This window comes from Catharus ustulatus, chromosome 8 (genome assembly GCF_009819885.2).
Source record: "Catharus ustulatus isolate bCatUst1 chromosome 8, bCatUst1.pri.v2, whole genome shotgun sequence".
NCBI classification, from domain to species: domain Eukaryota; kingdom Metazoa; phylum Chordata; class Aves; order Passeriformes; family Turdidae; genus Catharus; species Catharus ustulatus.
This window is the reverse complement of record NC_046228.1, coordinates 33,833,703-33,853,329: the sequence shown is the minus strand read 5'-3', so window position 1 is coordinate 33,853,329 and position 19,627 is coordinate 33,833,703. Positions and strand designations below refer to the sequence as shown.

Below are 19,627 nucleotides of genomic sequence, written 5' to 3'. Positions count from 1 at the left end.
TGCCACTAGCAGCAAACTAGTGGGGGTAGGCAGAGGCAGAGAGGTACGCCTGTGGGGAATCCTGGTGAGCCTGAGCCTGAGCCTAGTCATGTTCCCACCGATTAATGCATACCCAAGGAATTCTGCAAGCCCTGTGGCACAAAGCTGTAACAATGAGTGTGGGGGATGCCCATTAACTAGCATCCAAACTCACTCTGTCCTGGCCAACTGCACCCGTAAAGGAAAGGAGGAGTAGTGTACCTTTAACAGCACTCAGTATGTGAAATGTGAATGGGGAAAGAAAATGATATGCTATGATCTCAAGGCAAGACATGGGAAAGGGCAGTCAGAGACATTTGCTCACAATATCCAGAAGAGAAATGCCAATCAAACACCTTTTCCCACTTGTGGACAATGCAATCACTCGGTGTGGGTAGGGGGAAAACAAAAGTCGGTATTTGTGGCTTATTTTCAGGTGAATGAGTTATGCTATGACAATACCTGATTAGGTATGCGTATCATGGAAGGGAAAACCTATTGGATGGGCAAAAATCTTAAGTTTGAGGATGGGTTAATCTCAGACAGTAAACCAATCATCATCAACCTACTTGAAGAAAATGATGAACGGGTTTGTGCCCAATTCGATAACGCTTTTTGTTTCTCCAGAAATAAGGAAGGCATGGATCCTGAAAGTAAGATAGAACAAATAGCCTTAGAAATGAAAAGGCAGGAATCAGAAATGAGAAAGAGGAGACTAGAACAGGAAAGATTAAGAACCTTAAGTGAGCAATATGATTTACTCGAGAAACAGTACGACAATTTTGGTCTGCCAAGATCGGACAAAAATTTGTTTATTGATTTGATGCAAAAAAAATGCAACTGAATTAGGATTGTCCAACTGCTGGATTTGTGGAGGACTCAAGTCAGCAGAAAAATGGCCCTGGAAAGGTGAGAGTTTAACTCCAGAGCAGCTCCTAAGGTGGGACAAACACGAATCTCAAAGTCACTCCGAAGACCCGAGGGTTGGGTCTTAGATAAAAGAGTAATTGGGACCATTTGTGTCAGTCAGGAGGGCAAGGAATGTACAGAGGTGGTGGGATACACCCTGTGCATCTCCACCCTAGCAGTAAACTCAAACAACAAAAGCAAAACTTGGCAACCAGACACCCCTGCTGGATACTGGAACCTAGAAAGAGGGAATAATTGTGAATGGAGTGACAAAATTGGGCTTTGTTGGAACAAAGGCTCTGGAGCTAACCCTTACCAATCACTAGAGGAGTTAAGTACTTATTGGACCAAACCAGAAAGCACAGAAATCACCTGGAAAGCTCCAGATGGGATATACTGCGTATGTGGAAAGAAACCATATGGTGAATTACCACAAAGGTGGAAGGGGTCATGTACTTAGGGGATAATTCAGCCTGTTTTCTTTACCTTGCCAAGATCTGACAGTGGAATGTTGGGGGCACCCCTCTACGAGACACTGAAACAGGAAAAAAGAGAATTGAAAAAGATACTCCCTGATGTGGGTGGTAGCCAAACTTGGGGAGGGGAAGAATGGCCAGCTGAGAGGATAATAGAGTATTATGGTCCTGCAACCTGGGCACAGGATGGGAGTTGGGGTTATCAGACTCCGGTGTATCTGCTAAATAGGCTAATAAGGCTGCAGGCAGTGGTGGAAATTGTGTCCAATTACGCTTCAGATGCTCTCAAATTATTAGCTAAACAGTACTCCCAAATGCAAGCTTTTGTAAATCAAAATAGAATAGCCCTGGACTACGTGTTAGCTGGGGAAGGAAGGGTTTGTGGCAAGTTTAATGAATCTGAATGTTGTGTGGAGATTGATGACTGTTATAGATAATAACCAAATCAAGTCGAATTAAATAGCAAAACAGCAATTTTTATTTTTGCAACTGAAAATACGGTCTTGGGAAGCCACAAGTGAAAACACGACAGCGCCGAGCCCAGGGTCGGTACTGGGTGGACACACATGCTGATCTGACCACTATTGCATCAGATCCCCCCTGTGTTCACACCCTGCTATTTCGGAGAGTCCAACTTTATACAGTTTTTTCTGGCCTGAGGCGAGAGTTTCCTTTGTTTCTGCTGCAAATTCTCATATTTAGATTAAATCCTTCTTCTGGTGCTGCCCTGGACAAAAGGTCCTTCCTGCATGCTGATGAAGGCTGTGTCTGCTCTGTATTGATGTGTAATGAAGTGCTGTCTTCTCCCTTATGGGAACCATCGGAGGTGATTGGTACTTTGGCAAGTATTTTATCGATGATCTCTTCCCGTTAGTTGTGATGTCCATTGTGGAGATCACCAGGCTAGGTCTGTTGATATGCTAATTACGGTCGTTGTCTATGGCCCCGGGTGCTTGGTGTTTAAGAGGTTCTTTTTATTTTATTTCATACAATCCTTTTATATAAACACGAATTATAACATATATCACAATGACTATGGAGAATCTATAAGGGATCTTGCTACAGAGATAAAAAGGATGGCACATGTCCCTGTCCAAAAGTGGAATTGCATTCTCCAGTCATCTTGGTGGGAACAGTTATTCTCGGGAGCATGGTGGAAAAAGGTTGTGTTCCTCATCCTGCGCTCAGTAGCTGGAGTCTTCTTCCTACCATGATTAATACCTTGTTTCATCAGATTAATACACTCAGTGGTGCAGGGTATGCAAATAGCCGCTATGCCCATGGACCCAGAAATTGCACCTGGGAGAGCGAATGGCAAGGCATCCAAATTACTAAAATTGGGAGAAAGGGAGGTAGATACTAGTGCAGTAGAGGCACTTGCAAAATTTGAAAAGCAAAAGGGGAAAAATAAACGCCCTTACATAGATTATCGAGAAGACTCAATAGAAGAATGGGATAGCAGTGATGAGTCTGGAGAAAACTGAGAGGGGAACACGAATTAATTTGGTTATATAGAAGGGGAGGGATTGTAAAATATGTTGTTATAATTCGTGTTTATATAAGAAGGTTGTATGAAATAAAATAAAAAGAACCTCTTAAACACCAAGCACCCGGGGCCATAGACAACGACCGTAATTAACATATCAACAGACCTAGCCGGGCGATCTCCACAATGGACATCACAACTAACGGGAAGAGATCATCGATAAAATACCTGCCAAAGTACCAATCACCTCTGATGGTTCCCATAAGGGAGAAGACAGCACTTCATTACACATCAATACAGAGCAGACACAGCCTTCATCAGCATGCAGGAAGGACCTTTTGTCCAGGGCAGCACCAGAAGAAGGATTTAATCTAAATATGAGAATTTGCAGCAGAAACAAAGGAAACTCTCGCCTCAGACCAGAAAAACTGTATAAAGCTGGACTCTCTGGGATGACAGTGTGTGAACACAGAGGGGTCTGATGTGATAGAGGTCAGATCAGCATGTGTGTCCATCCAGTGCCGACTCCGGGCTCGGCGCTGTCCTGTTTTCACTTGTGGCTTCCCAGGACCATATTTTCAGTTGCAAAAATAAAAATTGCTGTTTTGCTATTTAATTCGACTTGATTTGGTTATTATCTATAACACTTTGATGCCACAGCCCCTGTTGCTTCCATCCTGTTTCCATCCAGGTGCATGCAGCCTGGGCACCCTTTGCCAAATCCACCTCGATGTCACAGTTCTGGCAAGGTCCCTGTAAGCCTCTCTGACCTGGGAGTGGTGACCTGGTCACACCGACTGCCCCTGCTCTGCTCTGCCCGTGGATTTCAGACCAGGCACTGCAGCTGGAATCCCCCATGGACTTCTGGATAGAAATGGGAGATCATGTTTCCTCTGGGTGATACACAAGTGGCTGGAGGAGCACCCAAGATCCCTGCAGCACTGATTTTAGGGCCATGCATCTGTCCATAGGTGTCCATAGTTCCATAAGGCACCTTTCCAAGAGCTTGCAACCCCAGATGGATCTGAGGAGAATGTTTCACAAAGTTTTATAACTCCCTCTGGTTTCTTCTGCTTTATTCTTTATCACAGATTCTCTCAATGACAGGAGGGAGAACCAGCTTTTCTCCCAGTTTTCCACATCCTAGTCCTGGAAGTTGTAGCAGCCAAGCCTAAATAACCAACCTGTCAAAGTTCAGTTTCACTCTGAGGCCTCCTTATCAGCAGGTTTTTATCTCAGGCTATTTCTGTTTTTTTTTTCCTCTCCAGGTACTGTGTTGAGATGCAGCCATCAAACATTCCGGGGCCTTACCTTCAGGGCTTAGCCTCTCCACAACCACTTCACTCTGAAATACTTCCTTTTCCCCTATCCAGGATAAAGAACTAAAACTTTCTAGTTTTAGTTTTGTTTTTTGGTGGATTTTTGCCTGTTTGTTTGTTTGTTTTTCAGCAGGAATTCCATCCACTTTTGTACTTTGCTCTCACATTGCACTGCAGAGCACAAATCTCCCACAGTCATAAAATGGTTTGTGTTGGAAGGAACCTTAAAAATTATCTAGTTCCAACCCCCTGCCCTGGGCAGGGACAGCTTCCACTATCCCAGGGTGCTCCAAGCCCCTCCAGCCTGGTCTTGGACACTTCCAGGGATGGGGCAGCCACAGCTGCTCTGCCCATGAAAAGGGATTGAAAGAAAATGGTCTTTAAGGTCCCTTCCAACTCAAACCATTCTGTGATGCTATAAAAGCAAAAGGAAAATACTAAAGAGAATTTTTTTAAGATAAATATGGCATATTTGTCCATAAAGACCAAGTGAAGACACCACATATGGGAAACCTGTAACTGAGGTTTCCCCAGGCTGCTCCCAGCTGGTTCTGTTCTGTTTTTCTGATCACAGCAGTGGCCCAAAAGCCCAGGGGTGATGCAGAGTTTGGAGATGTGCCCTTGAAAATGCCAAAACACCAAAGTCCTGGCGTTTTGATCCCACTGTAATATTCAGATCACTTCCACAATGACATGTGAAGTGCCCCCCTCTTGCACTCCCCCATTCTTCTTAGCAAAAAACCTTCCCAGGAGCCTGAGCTGCATCACCACCACTTACTTTGGTGTCTTTGGAAAACAATTAAACTCAGCAATCAGAAAGTTCATGCATTTAAAAAAACTGTTGTATGATTAGTGGGCCAAGGGACTTAAAGATGGATTTCAAGATGGATTTCCTAAATCCTTTCCCGTTTCTTTCTGGGGGTAGCAGTGCTCCCCATCCCCTCCAGCCTGGCCCTTTAAGTAACTTGAACCTCCGGGCTGCAAATCCCCGTCTCCAACTAGAAGGATGGAAAAGCTGTTTCCCTGCTTCCCCCCTTCTGGTCTTTTCCTTTGGAAACAATTGTCTTCTATCCCGTGATGGGAAGAGAGAGCTCACCAAAGACAGAGCAGCTTTCTGAGCATCCCCTCCCACATCAGGACAAATGGGCAATTTCTCCACCCCGCAATGCTCCTGGCAGCTCTTTTCTTCCAGCTTTCCTCCCCTCCCGCCGGCTTTTGGCAAACCTCAGCTGATTTCCAAACCCTCCGTGGCTGCTGGGGGTGGGTACAAAGGTTTAATTATTCGCCTTTTCTTGGGTGAGGCGGGGACAGGAGAAGGTCGGGCCCCTTCGCCCGACACTGATCTCGCCCCTTTTGTTGGACGGTCCCTGTCCCCCACCCCCTTCCTTCCCCGTCTCCTGCCCAGCTTCCAGAGCTCACCATGAAGCCGCAGGCGGTTTGGGGATGCTTTTCCCTGCTTTGCTTTTCCCTCCTGAGAGCAGCAAAAGGTAAGAGAGACTTCGGGCTGATTTAGGACTCGGAGGGGTCTGGATGCCGGGAGGGGTTGGATGCTCATCCCAGCACTCACCTTCCCGGTCCCCAGCCAAGCAGGGAACAGGGACTGGGAACCTGCAAACAGCACGAGCATCTCCTGAATCCAATACAAAAATGGACATTGCCACGGAGACCCCACAGGCCCTGGCAGGGTCTCAGCACCACTTTGTTGTGCAAGTCCCTGTGGTGTCACCACTCTGCCCATCTGCATCAGCCACGGGTGACAGCATTCCCTGCTGGTCCTCACCTGGTGTTGCCTTCTCCCACACCTGGAAAGAAGGCAGGCTCTTATGGATTTTCCTTTCCTACGTTTTGCAAGTGAAGTGGGTGACTTTGTGGGCTGGAAAGTTCTGTTTTCTGCTGATGTAAAGAGAGAAATCTCCTGGGGAGAGGACAAGAGAAAAAAAGGTTGCATTTTTTTCTCCTTGCTTTTGCTTTTCCAAGATTTTTGGAGTCGAGTGGCAGCCCTGCAGCAGCAGCCAGTACGTGGTGAAAGACAACCTGCTCCAGTCAGTCCTGGCAGAGGAAAACCACGAGGTGGCTCCAGCCCTGAGATCCCGCTCCGGTGTCAGGATCAGTTCAAGGTGAGGATGATCCCAACCACAGAGGGTGGAAATCACAAAACATTCCATTGACACTTTGTCCCTTCACAGGCAGCAGCTCCAGCTGGTGTCCCCTGCAATGCCTGGGCCAGCAGAGGTGTCTGGGCAAAGCCTCAAGGATGTGCTGGCCAGCACGGAGGCACAGCCCCAACCCCTGGGCATGGCCAGCCTGCCCTTCAGGAGGGTCTGCACCCACTGCCCGTCGGTCAGTGATGCTCCCGACCCCCAAAACTCCCCAGGGGCTCCCCCTCAAGCTGGACACTTGTGGGGTGTGGGGTTAAACCCCAGTGGTGCTTTAGGAGGGGCTGGTTACTGCTGCTCTGTGTAAACGTTATCCTATGATAACATGGGAAAAGAGGGTAAATCCCACCTGACAAAGCTCACCTTTCAGCTGAGAGCCTTCCTGAAGGCTTTGGACAGGCAGAGGGTCCAGACAGACACCTCGAAGGTGGCGACCACCTGGCAGTTCCAGAGGTTCATCCAGATGCTGCGCAGTGCCAAGAAGAGGGACGTGCTGCAGCTGCTGAGGAGAGCGCCCGAGGAGACGTGGTGAGAACCCCTGGGACTCTCTCTCCAAAATTCCCAGCACTGGACACGATAACCAGGGACAGCTGGTGCTGCTCCGTGCCCATCCCTGCTCCAGGCAGCCATCCTGACTAGTGGCAGTGTTCTCTGGCTTTTCCTGATGCCTGTCCTGTCCATCCCTGCATGGATTTTGTGGCCATGCCGCTGATGACTTCCCTCTTCCCGTTCCAGCCCCTTCCTCGTGCAGGCAGCAGTGGCCACACAGTCACTGCCTTCCTTGGCAGCGCTCTCAGACTCCCTGGATTTCAGCAAGGAGCCCAAGTCCCTCCTGGAGACGCTTCTCTATGCAGCAGCTTTCTCTCCCCGGCCTTCAGGAGAGCTTCTCCACCTTGTCTTAGTGAGTATGGACATCTCTCTCTCCTCCCCGAGGGTCCTGCACCTGGGATGGATCCACACACCATGGAACAAGGAAAATGTCTCTGTAGAAATCGATTTTCCTGCTCATTGTTTTAGGTGCATTTAACAGGACACTGGTGGTGGGAGCAGATGCTCCTCAGAGGAAAATAATTCAGCAGAAAATGCTTTGTATCAGTGCATTAGAGATAATAAAATATAAATTTAGAGCTACAGCATTTTATCCAATTAAATCATACATGGCTTCCTTCGAGGCAGGTGAGAACTAGTTTTTCCTTAAATGATTAGGAAACACTTTGAGATAAGAGGTAAAGCATGCTCCTTCTCTCTTTTTTTTTTTGTTTTTTTAATTCCCCGCATTTCTTTTTTCTTACTTCCTGTTACCCCTTTCCTGATGTCCAGGACAAGCTGGAAGGGAAGCAGCTGGCACCTGAGATCTGGGAGACAGGGATAGTTGCCGTGGGCTCTCTGGTGGGCAAGCTGTGCCAGCTGAAGCTCTGTGGGCTGCAGGTGGGTTCTGCATTCCCTCAATTCCAGGAGAACCCAGAAAATCTCCTGTCCCTCACCTCCCTCTCCTCCTGCAAATCCCGAGCAGGTGGTGGAGCGTGGGGTGGAAACCATCCTCAGGGGGCTCAGGGGTGCCCAGGAGGAGCCCGAGGTGGTCATTTACCTGCTGGCCCTGGGCAATGCCAGGCTCCCTGAGACCATCCCCACCCTCCTGGAGCACGCTGAGGACGGTCCCACAGCTGTCACAGCCGCAGCCACCTCTGCCCTGCAGCGATTCCCCGCTGCCCTCATCTCCAGCAAGGTAGGAAAAGAAGTTGCTGAAGTTTGGTGCTCTCTCCCCACTCAAATCCAAGCTGCTGGGGTGCAGCTGTACTCTTTTCATTGCCCCTTCTCCTCAGGTGAAGCGAGTGATGAGGAGGATTTTCCACCAGAAGAGGAGGAGTTATGACAAAACCTGTCGCCTGGCTGCTGCAGAAATCCTCCTGGACAACCATCCCTCACCCATGGATGTCATCAACATCCTGCTGGCCACCAGCGAGATGGAGGCTGAGATGGCCACGTTCCTGCTGCTGAAAGTCCAGCACAGCCTGCGTGACCACCAGCACCCCCTGGCAAAGTGGGGATTGAGGGGATTGGAGCATTTTCCCCTCTGCTCTAAATCACCTTCTTCTCCTCCTCCTCCACAATCCAGCTGTGGGGTTTGGACCAATATGTCTTTAAAATGTGCTAGCATCACTTCATGGGGGCTGCCTGGACATTCCTGGAGTAACAAAAGGGATGCAGATGCCACACAGCCAGGCAAAACCTGACATTCCTTGTCATCCTGCCCCATGGCAGTGGGACCCAGGCATGTGGTTTTGGGAGAGCCCTTGGAGGCCAAAGCTCTGACTCCCAGGGCAGTGCACAATTTGTACCTGCATTGATCCTCCTGTCTGCACAGAACAAATCAAGCACTCACATTTTTCAGAGCTGAGCAAAAACTGCACAAAAATATCTGCCTGGTTTATCCTAATAAGCCAGAGGAAAGGGAAATTCCAGGGTAGCCCTGGTCTAATGCTTCCATATTTTACTCTGCTCCAGGTAGTCAGCAACCATGAGAAATATTCTGGAAAGTTATATTTCCTTCTGTAGTGAGCACTAACCTTTTCTCTCCCTCCCAGTGCTGACATGTCCTTTCCCTCTCTTTTCCAGGAAGTCAATGAAAGACATCATGGGATACCCATGGATAAATAATTACAACTTCTTCTCTAAAGTCGGCATCTCCTCTTCTTTCTCAGGACCTCTGACAGGTGACAGGGCAGAGGACACTGAGCCCATGGTGCCCTCAGAGGGTTAAAGGAGGGGTTGGTGGGAAAAGGCAGCTTCCAGAGGAGGGTTCAGCTCTATAGAATGCCTCAAAATCTTGGGCAGGTTTCTGAGAATGTGCCCCAGCACCAGCTGGCTTCCCTCACCTGAGATATGAACACACCCTTCTCTAACAGAAACTTTGCCCACATCCTGCTGGCTTGAAAGAGGAGCTTCAGCTGGAGATGAAACCAAGAGCAGATTGTTGGTGGGAGGTTCTGTGCTTTCCCTGAAAAGTCAAGATATTTCACTCCATTCCTCAGTTCCTTTCGTATTTTTAAGAAAATCTTCCCAGAGGAGGATTCCTGTACTGAGATTTAAAAGAAAGAATCAAACTTCAGAGACTGCAAAAAGCAGCACTTGCTAAATATCTGCTGAGTTCTTCATCCCTCAGCTGTCATTTCTGTCCCTCTCTAAATTAGCTCAGCATGGCCTTGCAGAGGGTCAGTGAAGGTGGAATAGCCAGGGAGAAAGAAAACAACCTTGCAATGCTAAATCATTTGAGTATTGCAAGAATGAAAGGAGGAAAGGCAGAATGACATCACAGGTTTGGGTTGGAAGGGACCTCAAAGATCATCCTGTGACACCCTCCTTCCACCAGACACCCAGGGGTGCTCATGGGCCTCTCTGTGCCTTCAGTCACCCAGGACCTGACTTCCACTTTTGGGCTGGACCTGCTGTTTTTGGAGGGTGGATTCCTGAGGAAGAGCATCTCCGACTTCTCCCTGCTCAGCCACGGCCAGCGGCTCCGTGCAGCTCAGGTGGGAGAGGGGCTGGAGGGGGTGACAAAACCAACTCAGCAATGCCACTGCAGTCCCTGTGTCCCCTCTGATCCTCCTTGTGTGCTCTGCATGTCCTGTATCACAAACAGGCAAACTCCCAAATCGCCAGAATGAAACCAGACGCTCCTGCTCTGGAGAAGGCAGCCCCCAGCTACCCCAAAAAACAGAGGATGCAGCACTGAGAGCTCAGGGTGCTCAGGGATGGCTGGGATGCCTCATCCCAGTCACTCCATCACCAGTGTCCTGCTCCAAAGGCTCCCTCCTTCTGTCTCCCAGGTCACCTTTGAAGCACAAGGGATGGAGTCGATGATGGCAGAAAACCTCTCGGAAGGGGAAGAGGAGCCAGAGCTCATGGCCGGGATGTCGGCCACCTTCTTCGACGTCCAGCTGCGGCCAATCGTCCTCTTCCAGGGATACACAGACCTGATGGCCAAGGTGCTGCTGAGCAGTGGAGGGCCCACCAGTGTGGTCAAAGGGAACCTCCTGCTGATGGACCATCACCAGGTACTGCACGGGGAGGAGGCAGTGATCTGTCTCCACAGCACATCCCAGTGAATCCAGTGAAATGTTACACACCACAGATGGAGATCTGAGAGCGAGGTGGCACTGCCAGATGTGTCTTGGGATTGGTAAAGCAATGGCTTTACCATGGCTCTGTGACAGGAAGCTCTGCTTTTCCATCTCCCAGGCCATTCCTCTGCAGTCTGGCCTCCAAGTGCCCATCAAACTCCAGGGTGGGCTGGGGCTGGACATTTCAGCTGAGCATTTGGGAGCAGGAGCAGAAAACCAGTGGCAGTGCGAGGTCAGCAGGCAAGGAAAGAGCTTGGCTCTGGGAATGGGAATACCTGGGGGGTGAGGGTGGATTTCCACAGCTCCCTGCTCTTCTCCTGGTGGGCCCAGCCTTTCTTGGTGGTTGCACACACGTTTTCCATGGGCAGACCTCTAACTGAGGGGTTTATGGAGTTGTTTAGTGCCCAGTGCAGCCACTGCTCTGTGACCATGCTTCTCTCTCCCAGGGGAAGCCTTGCCATGGATTTCCAGGCAGAACTGGATTCCCCTTTCCTCCAGGCCACCCTGAGGAGCCAGACAGAGGTGGAGACCTCGATCCCCTTCGACACCAAGCTGAGGTTTTCCAGCAGCCCTGTGCTCATGTGCCTGCAGCTGAGAGAGGAGCAGGTCCCATACAGGTAATCCCTGGGTGCAGCCAGATCCTGTAGAAACATCCTGGTGGGCTTGAGATAAAGGAGGACTTCTTGGGAAGAGGAGAGAATTTATGGTTGCACTTATTGGGTTGGAATTGGTAGGGATGAGGGAAGTTCCTGATATGGGTCCAAGCACCATCCATAAAACCATCAGGACATGGTGGCTGGGCTGGGCTGGGAGGAGAAGAATGAGATCCACCACCACCACCACCACCACCACCACCACAGCCTCCTGACCATCCTGCTGTCACTTTGTCCCTCAGAGAAGTCCTCACAGTTTCCCAATCTGCCAGGAGCCAGGGCAGCACTGCTCGGAGAGGCCGGCGTGGCTCCATGCCTGGGAAGGAATTTGCCTTGCACCAAACCAATTCCAAGTTCTGCAACCTCCTGCTGACTGCAGAAAAAGAGTGAGGAGTCAGAGCACTTTGGGATTCTCTCCACAACCACCTCTGGGTTAGAAAAATGCTGCAATAAGGACATCAGAAGGGAGCACCGCAGGAACTGCTGAAGAACAGACACACCCCTTGCCTCCAAACCTGCCTCACTCCCCAAAGGCTGAGATTTCCCCCTCCTGGACTCCTCCCCTTCATGGGGAAGGACCTTGATGGAATCCAAGTTTTTCCCCATGATAAACAGCCTTGTTTTGCAAGTCAATGATTTTCTGAGAGCCCAAGAAACCCTCCTGGAAGACTCCAACCCAAAATGCCGTGTTCTGTCCCCATTTATCAGAGCTGCCAAGAGGGGACACATCTGCAGGCAGCTGAAAGTCCCTAGTGGAAGGAATAAATGACCTTCCTTGCTTGGGAGCTTGAATTGTTATCATCCAACACCCCCAGCACTAGAGGAAGGCTGGTGAGGAACAAGCAGCATTTCTCCATTCCTTCCTGATAATAATGTGCCTTGGAAGTATTTTTAGCCCTTTTTTTGGTGTGCGTGTTACAAAACAAGCTTTCAAGGAAAGAAAAGAGGGATATGGAGCATATTTTTTTAAATTATGAGCTTGAAATGTTAGCACTGAGTCTCCTGAATCAGTGGAGGAACCTTGCCTGGTTTTCTGTGTGGAGACACCGATTACGAGCACTTTGGTTACGTGCAGAAATAAATTCTGTGTATTTTTATATTGTCTCTGTTGGACTCTTAACTTTCCTGGACACATGGATGGGAAGAAAGGAGAGGCACTTCCAGCAAGAACCTGCTTTCTGGGTCTGTATTTAGGGTGCTCCCTTTCCTCTCCTCCTCCTCTAGAGATTGACAAAGACAGATTTTCTATTCAGCTGATCTTTACCCCACATCAGCTGAACTTCTAGTCCCAAAAGATACTTGTCCTGCCAGAGGGACCAGGTTGTGTAGCAGGGATTGGAGATGGGAATGTGTTTCCAGGCCCTTTGGAAGGGGTCAGGAGATTCGAAAAGGGATTTTACCAGTTTGCATTGCTGCTGGTAGATTTGCCACTGAATGCTGAATTTTTCCAAGTTCTTCCAATGATTTTTTTTTTACCCAGTCCAGGTTAGATGCTCAAGTAGCAAAAGCAATGAAGTACCATTGGCCTTTTGGTGGAGTCATTTGTTTCCTTGGCAATACTACTGTCCCTGGGAGGAAGCTGGGAAATCTGTATTTCTGCTCCTGTTATATTTCTCATGTCTGTCACAGCTGATCGCAACGCCAGTTTTTCCCACTCTAATGATGATTCTGGACATCTCTGAGTGCACCCACTGGCCTTGAAAAAACCACTGATGGTTATTAAGAGAGGACAAGGCAAGTCACACCATTTCCAGGCTGGCAACCCGGCTGTCCCTCGGTGCACCTCTTGTAGTGACAGCAGTCGGTGCCCATTCCTGGTGCGGTGCTTTCATTATTTTATCTCACACCATTCTCTCTATTTAATTCCCTTCCCACTTCCCAGCCTTTCCCGTGCCTCTCTTTTTAACCAGCACCGCCACCCCCTGGTCTCTCCTTGCAGCTCTTTCAGTCGTGGGGCAGCGACCACTGCAGGTGCAGCACTCGGAGAACATTTCACACCAGTCTCTCTCTATTCTATTCCCGTCACTCCTCCCAGCCTTTCCCGCTGCTCTTTCAGCCCCTCCGCTGCCCTGACGCTCCCTTGCTGCAGCTCTTTTTGGTGACACTTTGGCAGCAGCCACTGCTGGTGCAGTAGTTTCAGACTATTTTATACCATTCTCTGAATTTGATTCCCTTCCCATTTCCCGGCCTTCCCCGTGACTCTTTTTAACCAGCACCGCCACTCCGACGGTGGCTCGGCCCTGCTCCATCAGTGACAGTGGGCAGAGGAGAGCCGGCAGTGCAGGTTTTTATTCTGTTTCTTTGATTCTCTCGATGCCATTGCAGCAGCACCCAGCTGTCCCTCGGTGCAGCTCTGTCAGTGCCAAGGGGCTCTGGGCAGCTGAGCCAGGGCAGGGCAGGGCAAGACACAGCGCAGCGCTGGCGGGGGCGGCGTCTGGCGGGGCTCGGACTCTGCCGACCTTGGCACTTCAGGCACAGAAATGAATCCCAATTGTCGCCGATATCCAGCACCTGCTATTTCTCCGCTCTTTTCCTGCATGCATTTCACAGTTTTCCGTTTCCTCCCACAGAGCTGGAGAGGAAAATGCCTGCCTGCCCCATGCCCATGCCCGCCCCTTTCCACCGCTCCAGCCTTGTCCCTCTTTCTCTCCCGTCACTTTGCACCACTTTCTCCTCCTCCTCTCCCTGCCAGCTCGCAGCAAAGACATTTCACCCCCTGGCACCAGCTGCCTCCTCTCACTCGAGGCACCTGCCCATGAAGCCGGACCCGCCGTGGGACCGGGTAATGGTGGGATAGGAGTGAATTATGGCAGGGATGGTTGGGCTGGGCTGGGCATGGCCAGGTGCCTGGTGCCAGCAAAACCGCTCTGTCCCTCTGCTTCTTACCCTGGGCAGGCAAAAGAACACATCAGGAAAGGCTCAAGGATCTCAATAAAATCAGCATGAGATCTGTTACCCATCATGGGAATAAATAGCCAGACAGGGAAAATTATAGTAATTTCACGAACATAAGGCACACCGGACTATAAGGCGCACCCCCCGGGAGCCGGCACATTTCGCAACTTTGTAGATCAGATAAGGTGCACCGGACTATAAGGCGCACTTTTTTTTTGCAGCGAGGCTCTGCTCCCAGCTCCCCCCGCACGCTTGCTGGTTGAGGCCCCGCCTTAACCCGGCAGTCATTGGCCCCCAGGCCCGCCTGTATCTGGCGGGACCGGGCTATGCCCGCCGCTGCTCTGTGCAGCGTCCCCAGAGCTCTACTGCTCCAGGAATTCCCTGGCGCTCCGGGTGTCACGCGCCACCCTGGCGCACCGGGAACCCCACACTGCCGGTACACTCCGGCAGTCCCCTGGTGCTCTGGGTGACCCGATGCCGGCAGGCTCGCCCCATGCCACAGCCGCACCAATTCCAACGGCTTTCCCTTCCCCGCGCGGCAGCCACCTGGATTCCAGCGGCTTTCTCCCTCCCTGCGCGGGGACCGCCCCAATGCCACCGGACTCGTCCCGGCCCGGCACTGGCCTGATGCCACCGCTAGGTGGGCTCTGCTCGGCTGGGGACTGTTGCGGGCTCACACTTCCAGGGTGGCAAATGTCGCTACTTTGTACATCAGATAAGGCGCACCGGACTATAAAGCACACTTCTAGTTTCGGGGGGAAATTTTAGTCAAAAGAGTGTGCCTTATAGTAGTGAAATTACTGTAATTGAGTTTATTATGGAGCAAATCCGAGCAAGGGAAAGAGCATATGTCTGTTGTATTTTTTCCTCTTCAAAGGACAGTCCCAAAGTCTCCCCTTCAGCCACTCGGTGATGATTTCCAAGAGCCCAGGGTGATTCGGATTTCCCATTCCAGCTTGTTGTGCAATGAGGGCAATCCCCTCACTCCAGCTAGCATGGATGGCAGGATGGATTGCAGAGACTTTTCCTTTGAACAGCCAGCCCAGCGCTGGCACTGGGGACGAACAGGCACTGAGGTGACCCTGAGAGCAAGTGCAAGGCACAGGGTGCAGCTGAGAAAGGACAGCCCTGTGCCGGGCTCACAGGTGAAGCTGGGACTGCCCAGTGTGGAGAAGCTCCTTTCTCCAGCCCCTGTTACAGGGGAGCTCGGGCCTTGCTGCACAGATACGGCTGTGGATTCGAGCAGCTCTCACTCCTGAATTTATCGTCAGCCAGGCACACACACTCGGCATTGCCAAGGACAGGAACCCTGCAAGGAGGAGCAGAGACAACGCTGGTTCCCAGGGGAACACGTTGTGCCCCTGTCCCCCCATGCCCTGCCCGGCTCCCCGGCACTCACGAGGAGCTGAAGCTGCTGCCGTCCCCCCACTGCAGGTGCTCGCCCCATCTGCGCAGCCCGAGCCAGTAATCGACGTTCCCGCGGAGGCGGAAGAACAAATCCTGCCAAGGAGAGAGCAGTGGGAGCTGCCCCGGCCCCTCGGGGGGACACGGCCCCGGGGCTCCTTCCCTGCAAGGCCCCGGCACAGGGCTGCAGCCCCAGCCCCAGCAGCACCGAGCCCGGCCCAGGAGCACCCCCAGGCTCCCCTCAGCCACGCCACAGCGCCCGCAGCCCCTCACTCACCATTTCCTCATCCTTCAGAATGGCCAGGGAGGCCCCGAGCTCCGAGCACCGCTCCTGACCCTGCTCCCAGGTGCCCGGATCCCTTGAGAAGTAGTAGCAGAATCCATTGTATCCAACCCAGCCGTGGGGACAGCCCAGAACCACCGGCGGAGTCGCAGGTGGAACTGGAACCTGTGGTGCTGCAGGGGAAGAGGAGAAGGTCTGAGGATTGCCCTGTGCAGGGAGCAGGGACCCCGCTGTGCCCCGAGGGGCTGGGCCCAGGCTGCTGCCCCTCCCTTACCTGACTGCACAGCCAAGGCCACCGCCAACGCCAGCAGCAGCGACAGGAGCAGGATCAGCACCAAGGTGAGCACGGGATGGCAGCTGAACCCCTTGCCTGGAGCAGGAAAGAGCTGCTGGCTGCCAGAAGCACAGGCGGCCCTCGAAGCTGCTCCCCCAGTGGCCGGGGAGCACAGGAGGGAGCTCTCAGCCTGTTTGCTCCTCCCTCAGCTGGCAGCCAGAGAGCCAAGAGCCTGGACACAGGCAGGGACACAGCTGTGGGGACAGCCAGGGACACCGTGCTGGGGACAGGCTGCAGCAGGAGAGCTGCACAGCCTTGGGGGCAGCTGCGGCTGCCGCTTCCAGCCACGGATGGGGCCGAGCGGAGCACGAGGCCTCTTGCACACATCGGGAAACAGCCACACACCTGCCAGCCCTGTCCTTGCCAGCTGACACTGTCCCCTCCCTAGAGGACACAGGCGTGGCCCTGCACTCACCCGGCAATCTTCTGAGGATGCTTCTGTGTCCATGGCCGCTTGCTGATGTGCCCTGGGGACCCAGGGGCTCCCTCATACTACCTTCACTGCTGCAGATTCCATTCTCCACATCTTCACTCACTGCACGCTCACAAGTGGCTTCTTGTGCCCCTGGCAAGTGTGCCAGCCCGGCTGCTGGTCACTCCTGGAGATGCAGGAGCTCCTTCACAGGCCCATGAATGGAGCAGAATTCACTCTGCTCCAGCTCACAGCCGGCATCTCTGTGCTTGGAACAATCAGCCCCTTGCTCCTGACACTTCAGGAGTACTGAAAAAGCCTTTTGGAGATCGGCTTCAGGAACAGCTGCACACCCACGGCGATGGTCCATTGAAGGGGACACGATGACAGGTCACGGCTGGTCCCGACCCTGTGGGACACCGAGGCTCAGGAAGGGAACCAGGATGAGCCATCGCTGCTGTGGCACCGGCTCGTAGGGTTAACTTCTATGGGGTTAACATTTTGATGCTTTAGGCACTAACTTTGTTGGGTTATCTTTTTAAATGAACATGCAGCTAATAGTTGTTACAAAGCTGTGTATTCCAAAGGTCCATCTGTGTTGAAAGCAAAGTCACAAACGTTAAACTTTATGCAAAGTTTTGGTACAGAGTTTCATAGAGAAGCAGAAGCTGCTCTTGTTAAGGTCCAGGCAGCTGTTGTTGCTGTGGCAGCTTTTATCTTTTTTTGGGTTGGTTGATGATGGTGATGAGTAACATAAAGCAAATTAAATGGCAATAGCAATGATAAAAGCAGTGACAAAAGTACTAGCTCTTTCTAATGTATGTTTTTATATGGAATTTTTTAAATTAAGCTTAGACACAAACTCGGACCTCCACTCCTTAGTAGAATTTAAGTTTTTTAACATGTCAGGTTACATACAAGCTTAGTATATTGGCTATTGTATTGTATTTGAAAAATGTGAGCAATGTTTTTACTATAGTTTTATTATGTTTAAAACTATCTTCCTGGAGCTTCCACAGTTTGGAGGGTTTGTTTTTTCTTTTCTTTTCCCCTGTCCTCCCTGTCGGGAATTTTTTCCCATTGACATGTTAAAATAGCTAGTGATAGGGAAGACTCCTTTTCCCTTTATCTTAGAGTTCTCTCTCGCAGGGGGGGCCAGGGGAACACTGCGACACCAGTGGGCGGCTAAAGGTAAAGTGGGAGCGGCTTTGCCCTTCCGCTCCTTTGTCTCGGAGAAGGACGGTCTGTGCAAAACCCCGCTCTGCCACAGCGATACCGGGAGCTGCTTTCCTCGGCTGGGGGACCCCACAACCCCCTGCTCGGACACCCTCCCACCTGCATGGATCCTGTTGGAGCTCCGGGACCGACACTGCCCCGGGATCCGTGAGCAGCGTCTGCTCCTGCATCCCCTCCCATTCGGGACACAGCTGCCATCACTGCCAGCGCTCCTGCAGTCACAGGGAACCGCAGCATCTCCCCGGCTAAATGGAATCTGACCGGGGCTGCCTGCTAGCTGGGATGCTAACTGCACCACAGAGGAGAGGTGCTCACTCTACTGGGTTCCTGTTCTGTTTGTTGGAAATTCCATTGTTGTATAACTAACTAGTGTGTGTATATATATACATACACACAAACACACACACACACACACACACACACACACACACACACACCAGTAAGGAACAGTTATTCCTACCCCATATCTTTACCTGAAAGCCCTTTAATTAAGGGAATTTGCACTCTCCGTTTCAGGGAGGGGCTCCTGCCTTTCTCGGCAACTACCCATCTTTCAAACCAGGACACACAGAAAACACTGGTATTTATTTTTCAACTTTCACTCAAACTCGCACTGTTACTTTAGCATTTAAAACCTTTTACGTACTACAAGCACTTAAGCTCATTTTAAAGCTTTTTTTTTTTTTGTTATCCTAAAACTTAAATTTATACCTGTACTTTGTGTGCAAGTCGCTTAACAAACTGAAAACTATCCAGAAGTTTTCATTCAATCACTGCACTCTGATTTCTCACTGGAAAATTCAGAGAGACCCCCGACTCACTGACTCCAGCAGTCCCCAGGGATCCGCGGCGAGGAGGAGACCGCGGGCAGCCGCTCCCTCCCTCCGCCATCTCAGCCCAGGGGGACACGGGGGACCCCGGCCCAAGGAACTCGCCAGAACCGCCCCGTTCCCCTCAGCGCGGCCCCTCCGGCCGCAGCGAGCCCCGGGCTGGGGCACAGCCGAGCGCGGCTCGTACCTGGGCTGGAGCCGCTCCGAGCTCCGGGGATCGCACCCAGCCCGCTCCGACACGAAAGCACCGGGACAGAACCAATACCCCCACCCGGCCAGAGAATGAGGTTCCGCCAGCCTCTGGCAGCGAGCCAAAACATGGGGCGGAGCTGGGGTCGGTATCTTCGACCAACCATGGAGGCGAATCGCGCCGGCGGGGCAGGGCCGTGCTGCTCTGGGCCCGAATCCACCAATAAGGAATGAACCGATCGCGCTCTCCCTGTATGGGCGTTATATAAGGGTGAGCGCTGTTACGGTTGGGCTGGTGCCCCTGACCGCTGGAGGGTGACTCCAGAACTCAGCTCAGCGCTCGCTGCGTCAGCGGATTTCGGAGTCTGCCCGTCTTACACTCTTAAGATCTTTAAAGTAGAGCACTTTGCATCAATTCCAACCCATAGAACAACACCATAAAGGCTTCTCCTTCCATTTCAACATGAAATTAATTGAAAACCGTGATTTCCCACCTATTCCGATGCCAAACATCGTGACAAAGGTGTCTTTTCCTTCAAGTGAGACCCTTCAAATCGTAGGTGAAAGGGGTCCTCCCCAGTTCAAACGCAGTTACAGAAAAGAAGTTTGACTCATCATTTTAAATCCCGTTTCTTCTCATAACCCACCCCTCGTTTCATGTTTTGCGGGAGTGAGTCGCACTGTGACTGGGATCACTTCTCCCTCCTCCCTCCTCACCCCAGTTCCTGCTGCACGCTGCCCAGTGCTGGGCAGTTCCCTCCCAGTTCCCTCGCACTATCCCTCTGCCTGCCAAGCACCGGCACGGATGGGGAGAGCACTGCCAAGGAACTGGGAGCACTGCACCTTCCCAGTGCTCCTCACCCCCCTCCCAGTGCTCCTTCTTCTTCACTGCCGCTGCTTCCACTC

At 51.6% G+C, this 19,627-nt stretch overlaps 1 protein-coding gene and 1 pseudogene across 1 annotated transcript; one reads left to right on the top strand and one right to left on the bottom strand.

Annotated features, from left to right (window-relative positions):
- Positions 1-5,628: 5,628 nt before the first annotated feature.
- Positions 5,629-11,987, top strand: LOC116999769 (annotated as a pseudogene).
- A 2,947-nt stretch (positions 11,988-14,934) lies between these two features.
- LOC116999274 (C-type lectin domain family 2 member B-like) lies at positions 14,935-16,875 on the bottom strand. The gene is made up of 5 exons (XM_033065774.1): positions 16,470-16,875; positions 15,995-16,090; positions 15,715-15,893; positions 15,433-15,533; positions 14,935-15,342 (listed from the first exon to the last, which is right to left on the bottom strand). Exons 1-5 carry the CDS (start codon positions 16,543-16,545, stop codon positions 15,228-15,230), a joined length of 567 nt encoding a protein of 188 aa, XP_032921665.1. The 5' UTR covers positions 16,546-16,875; the 3' UTR covers positions 14,935-15,227.
- Between the last annotated feature and the right edge of the window lie 2,752 nt (positions 16,876-19,627).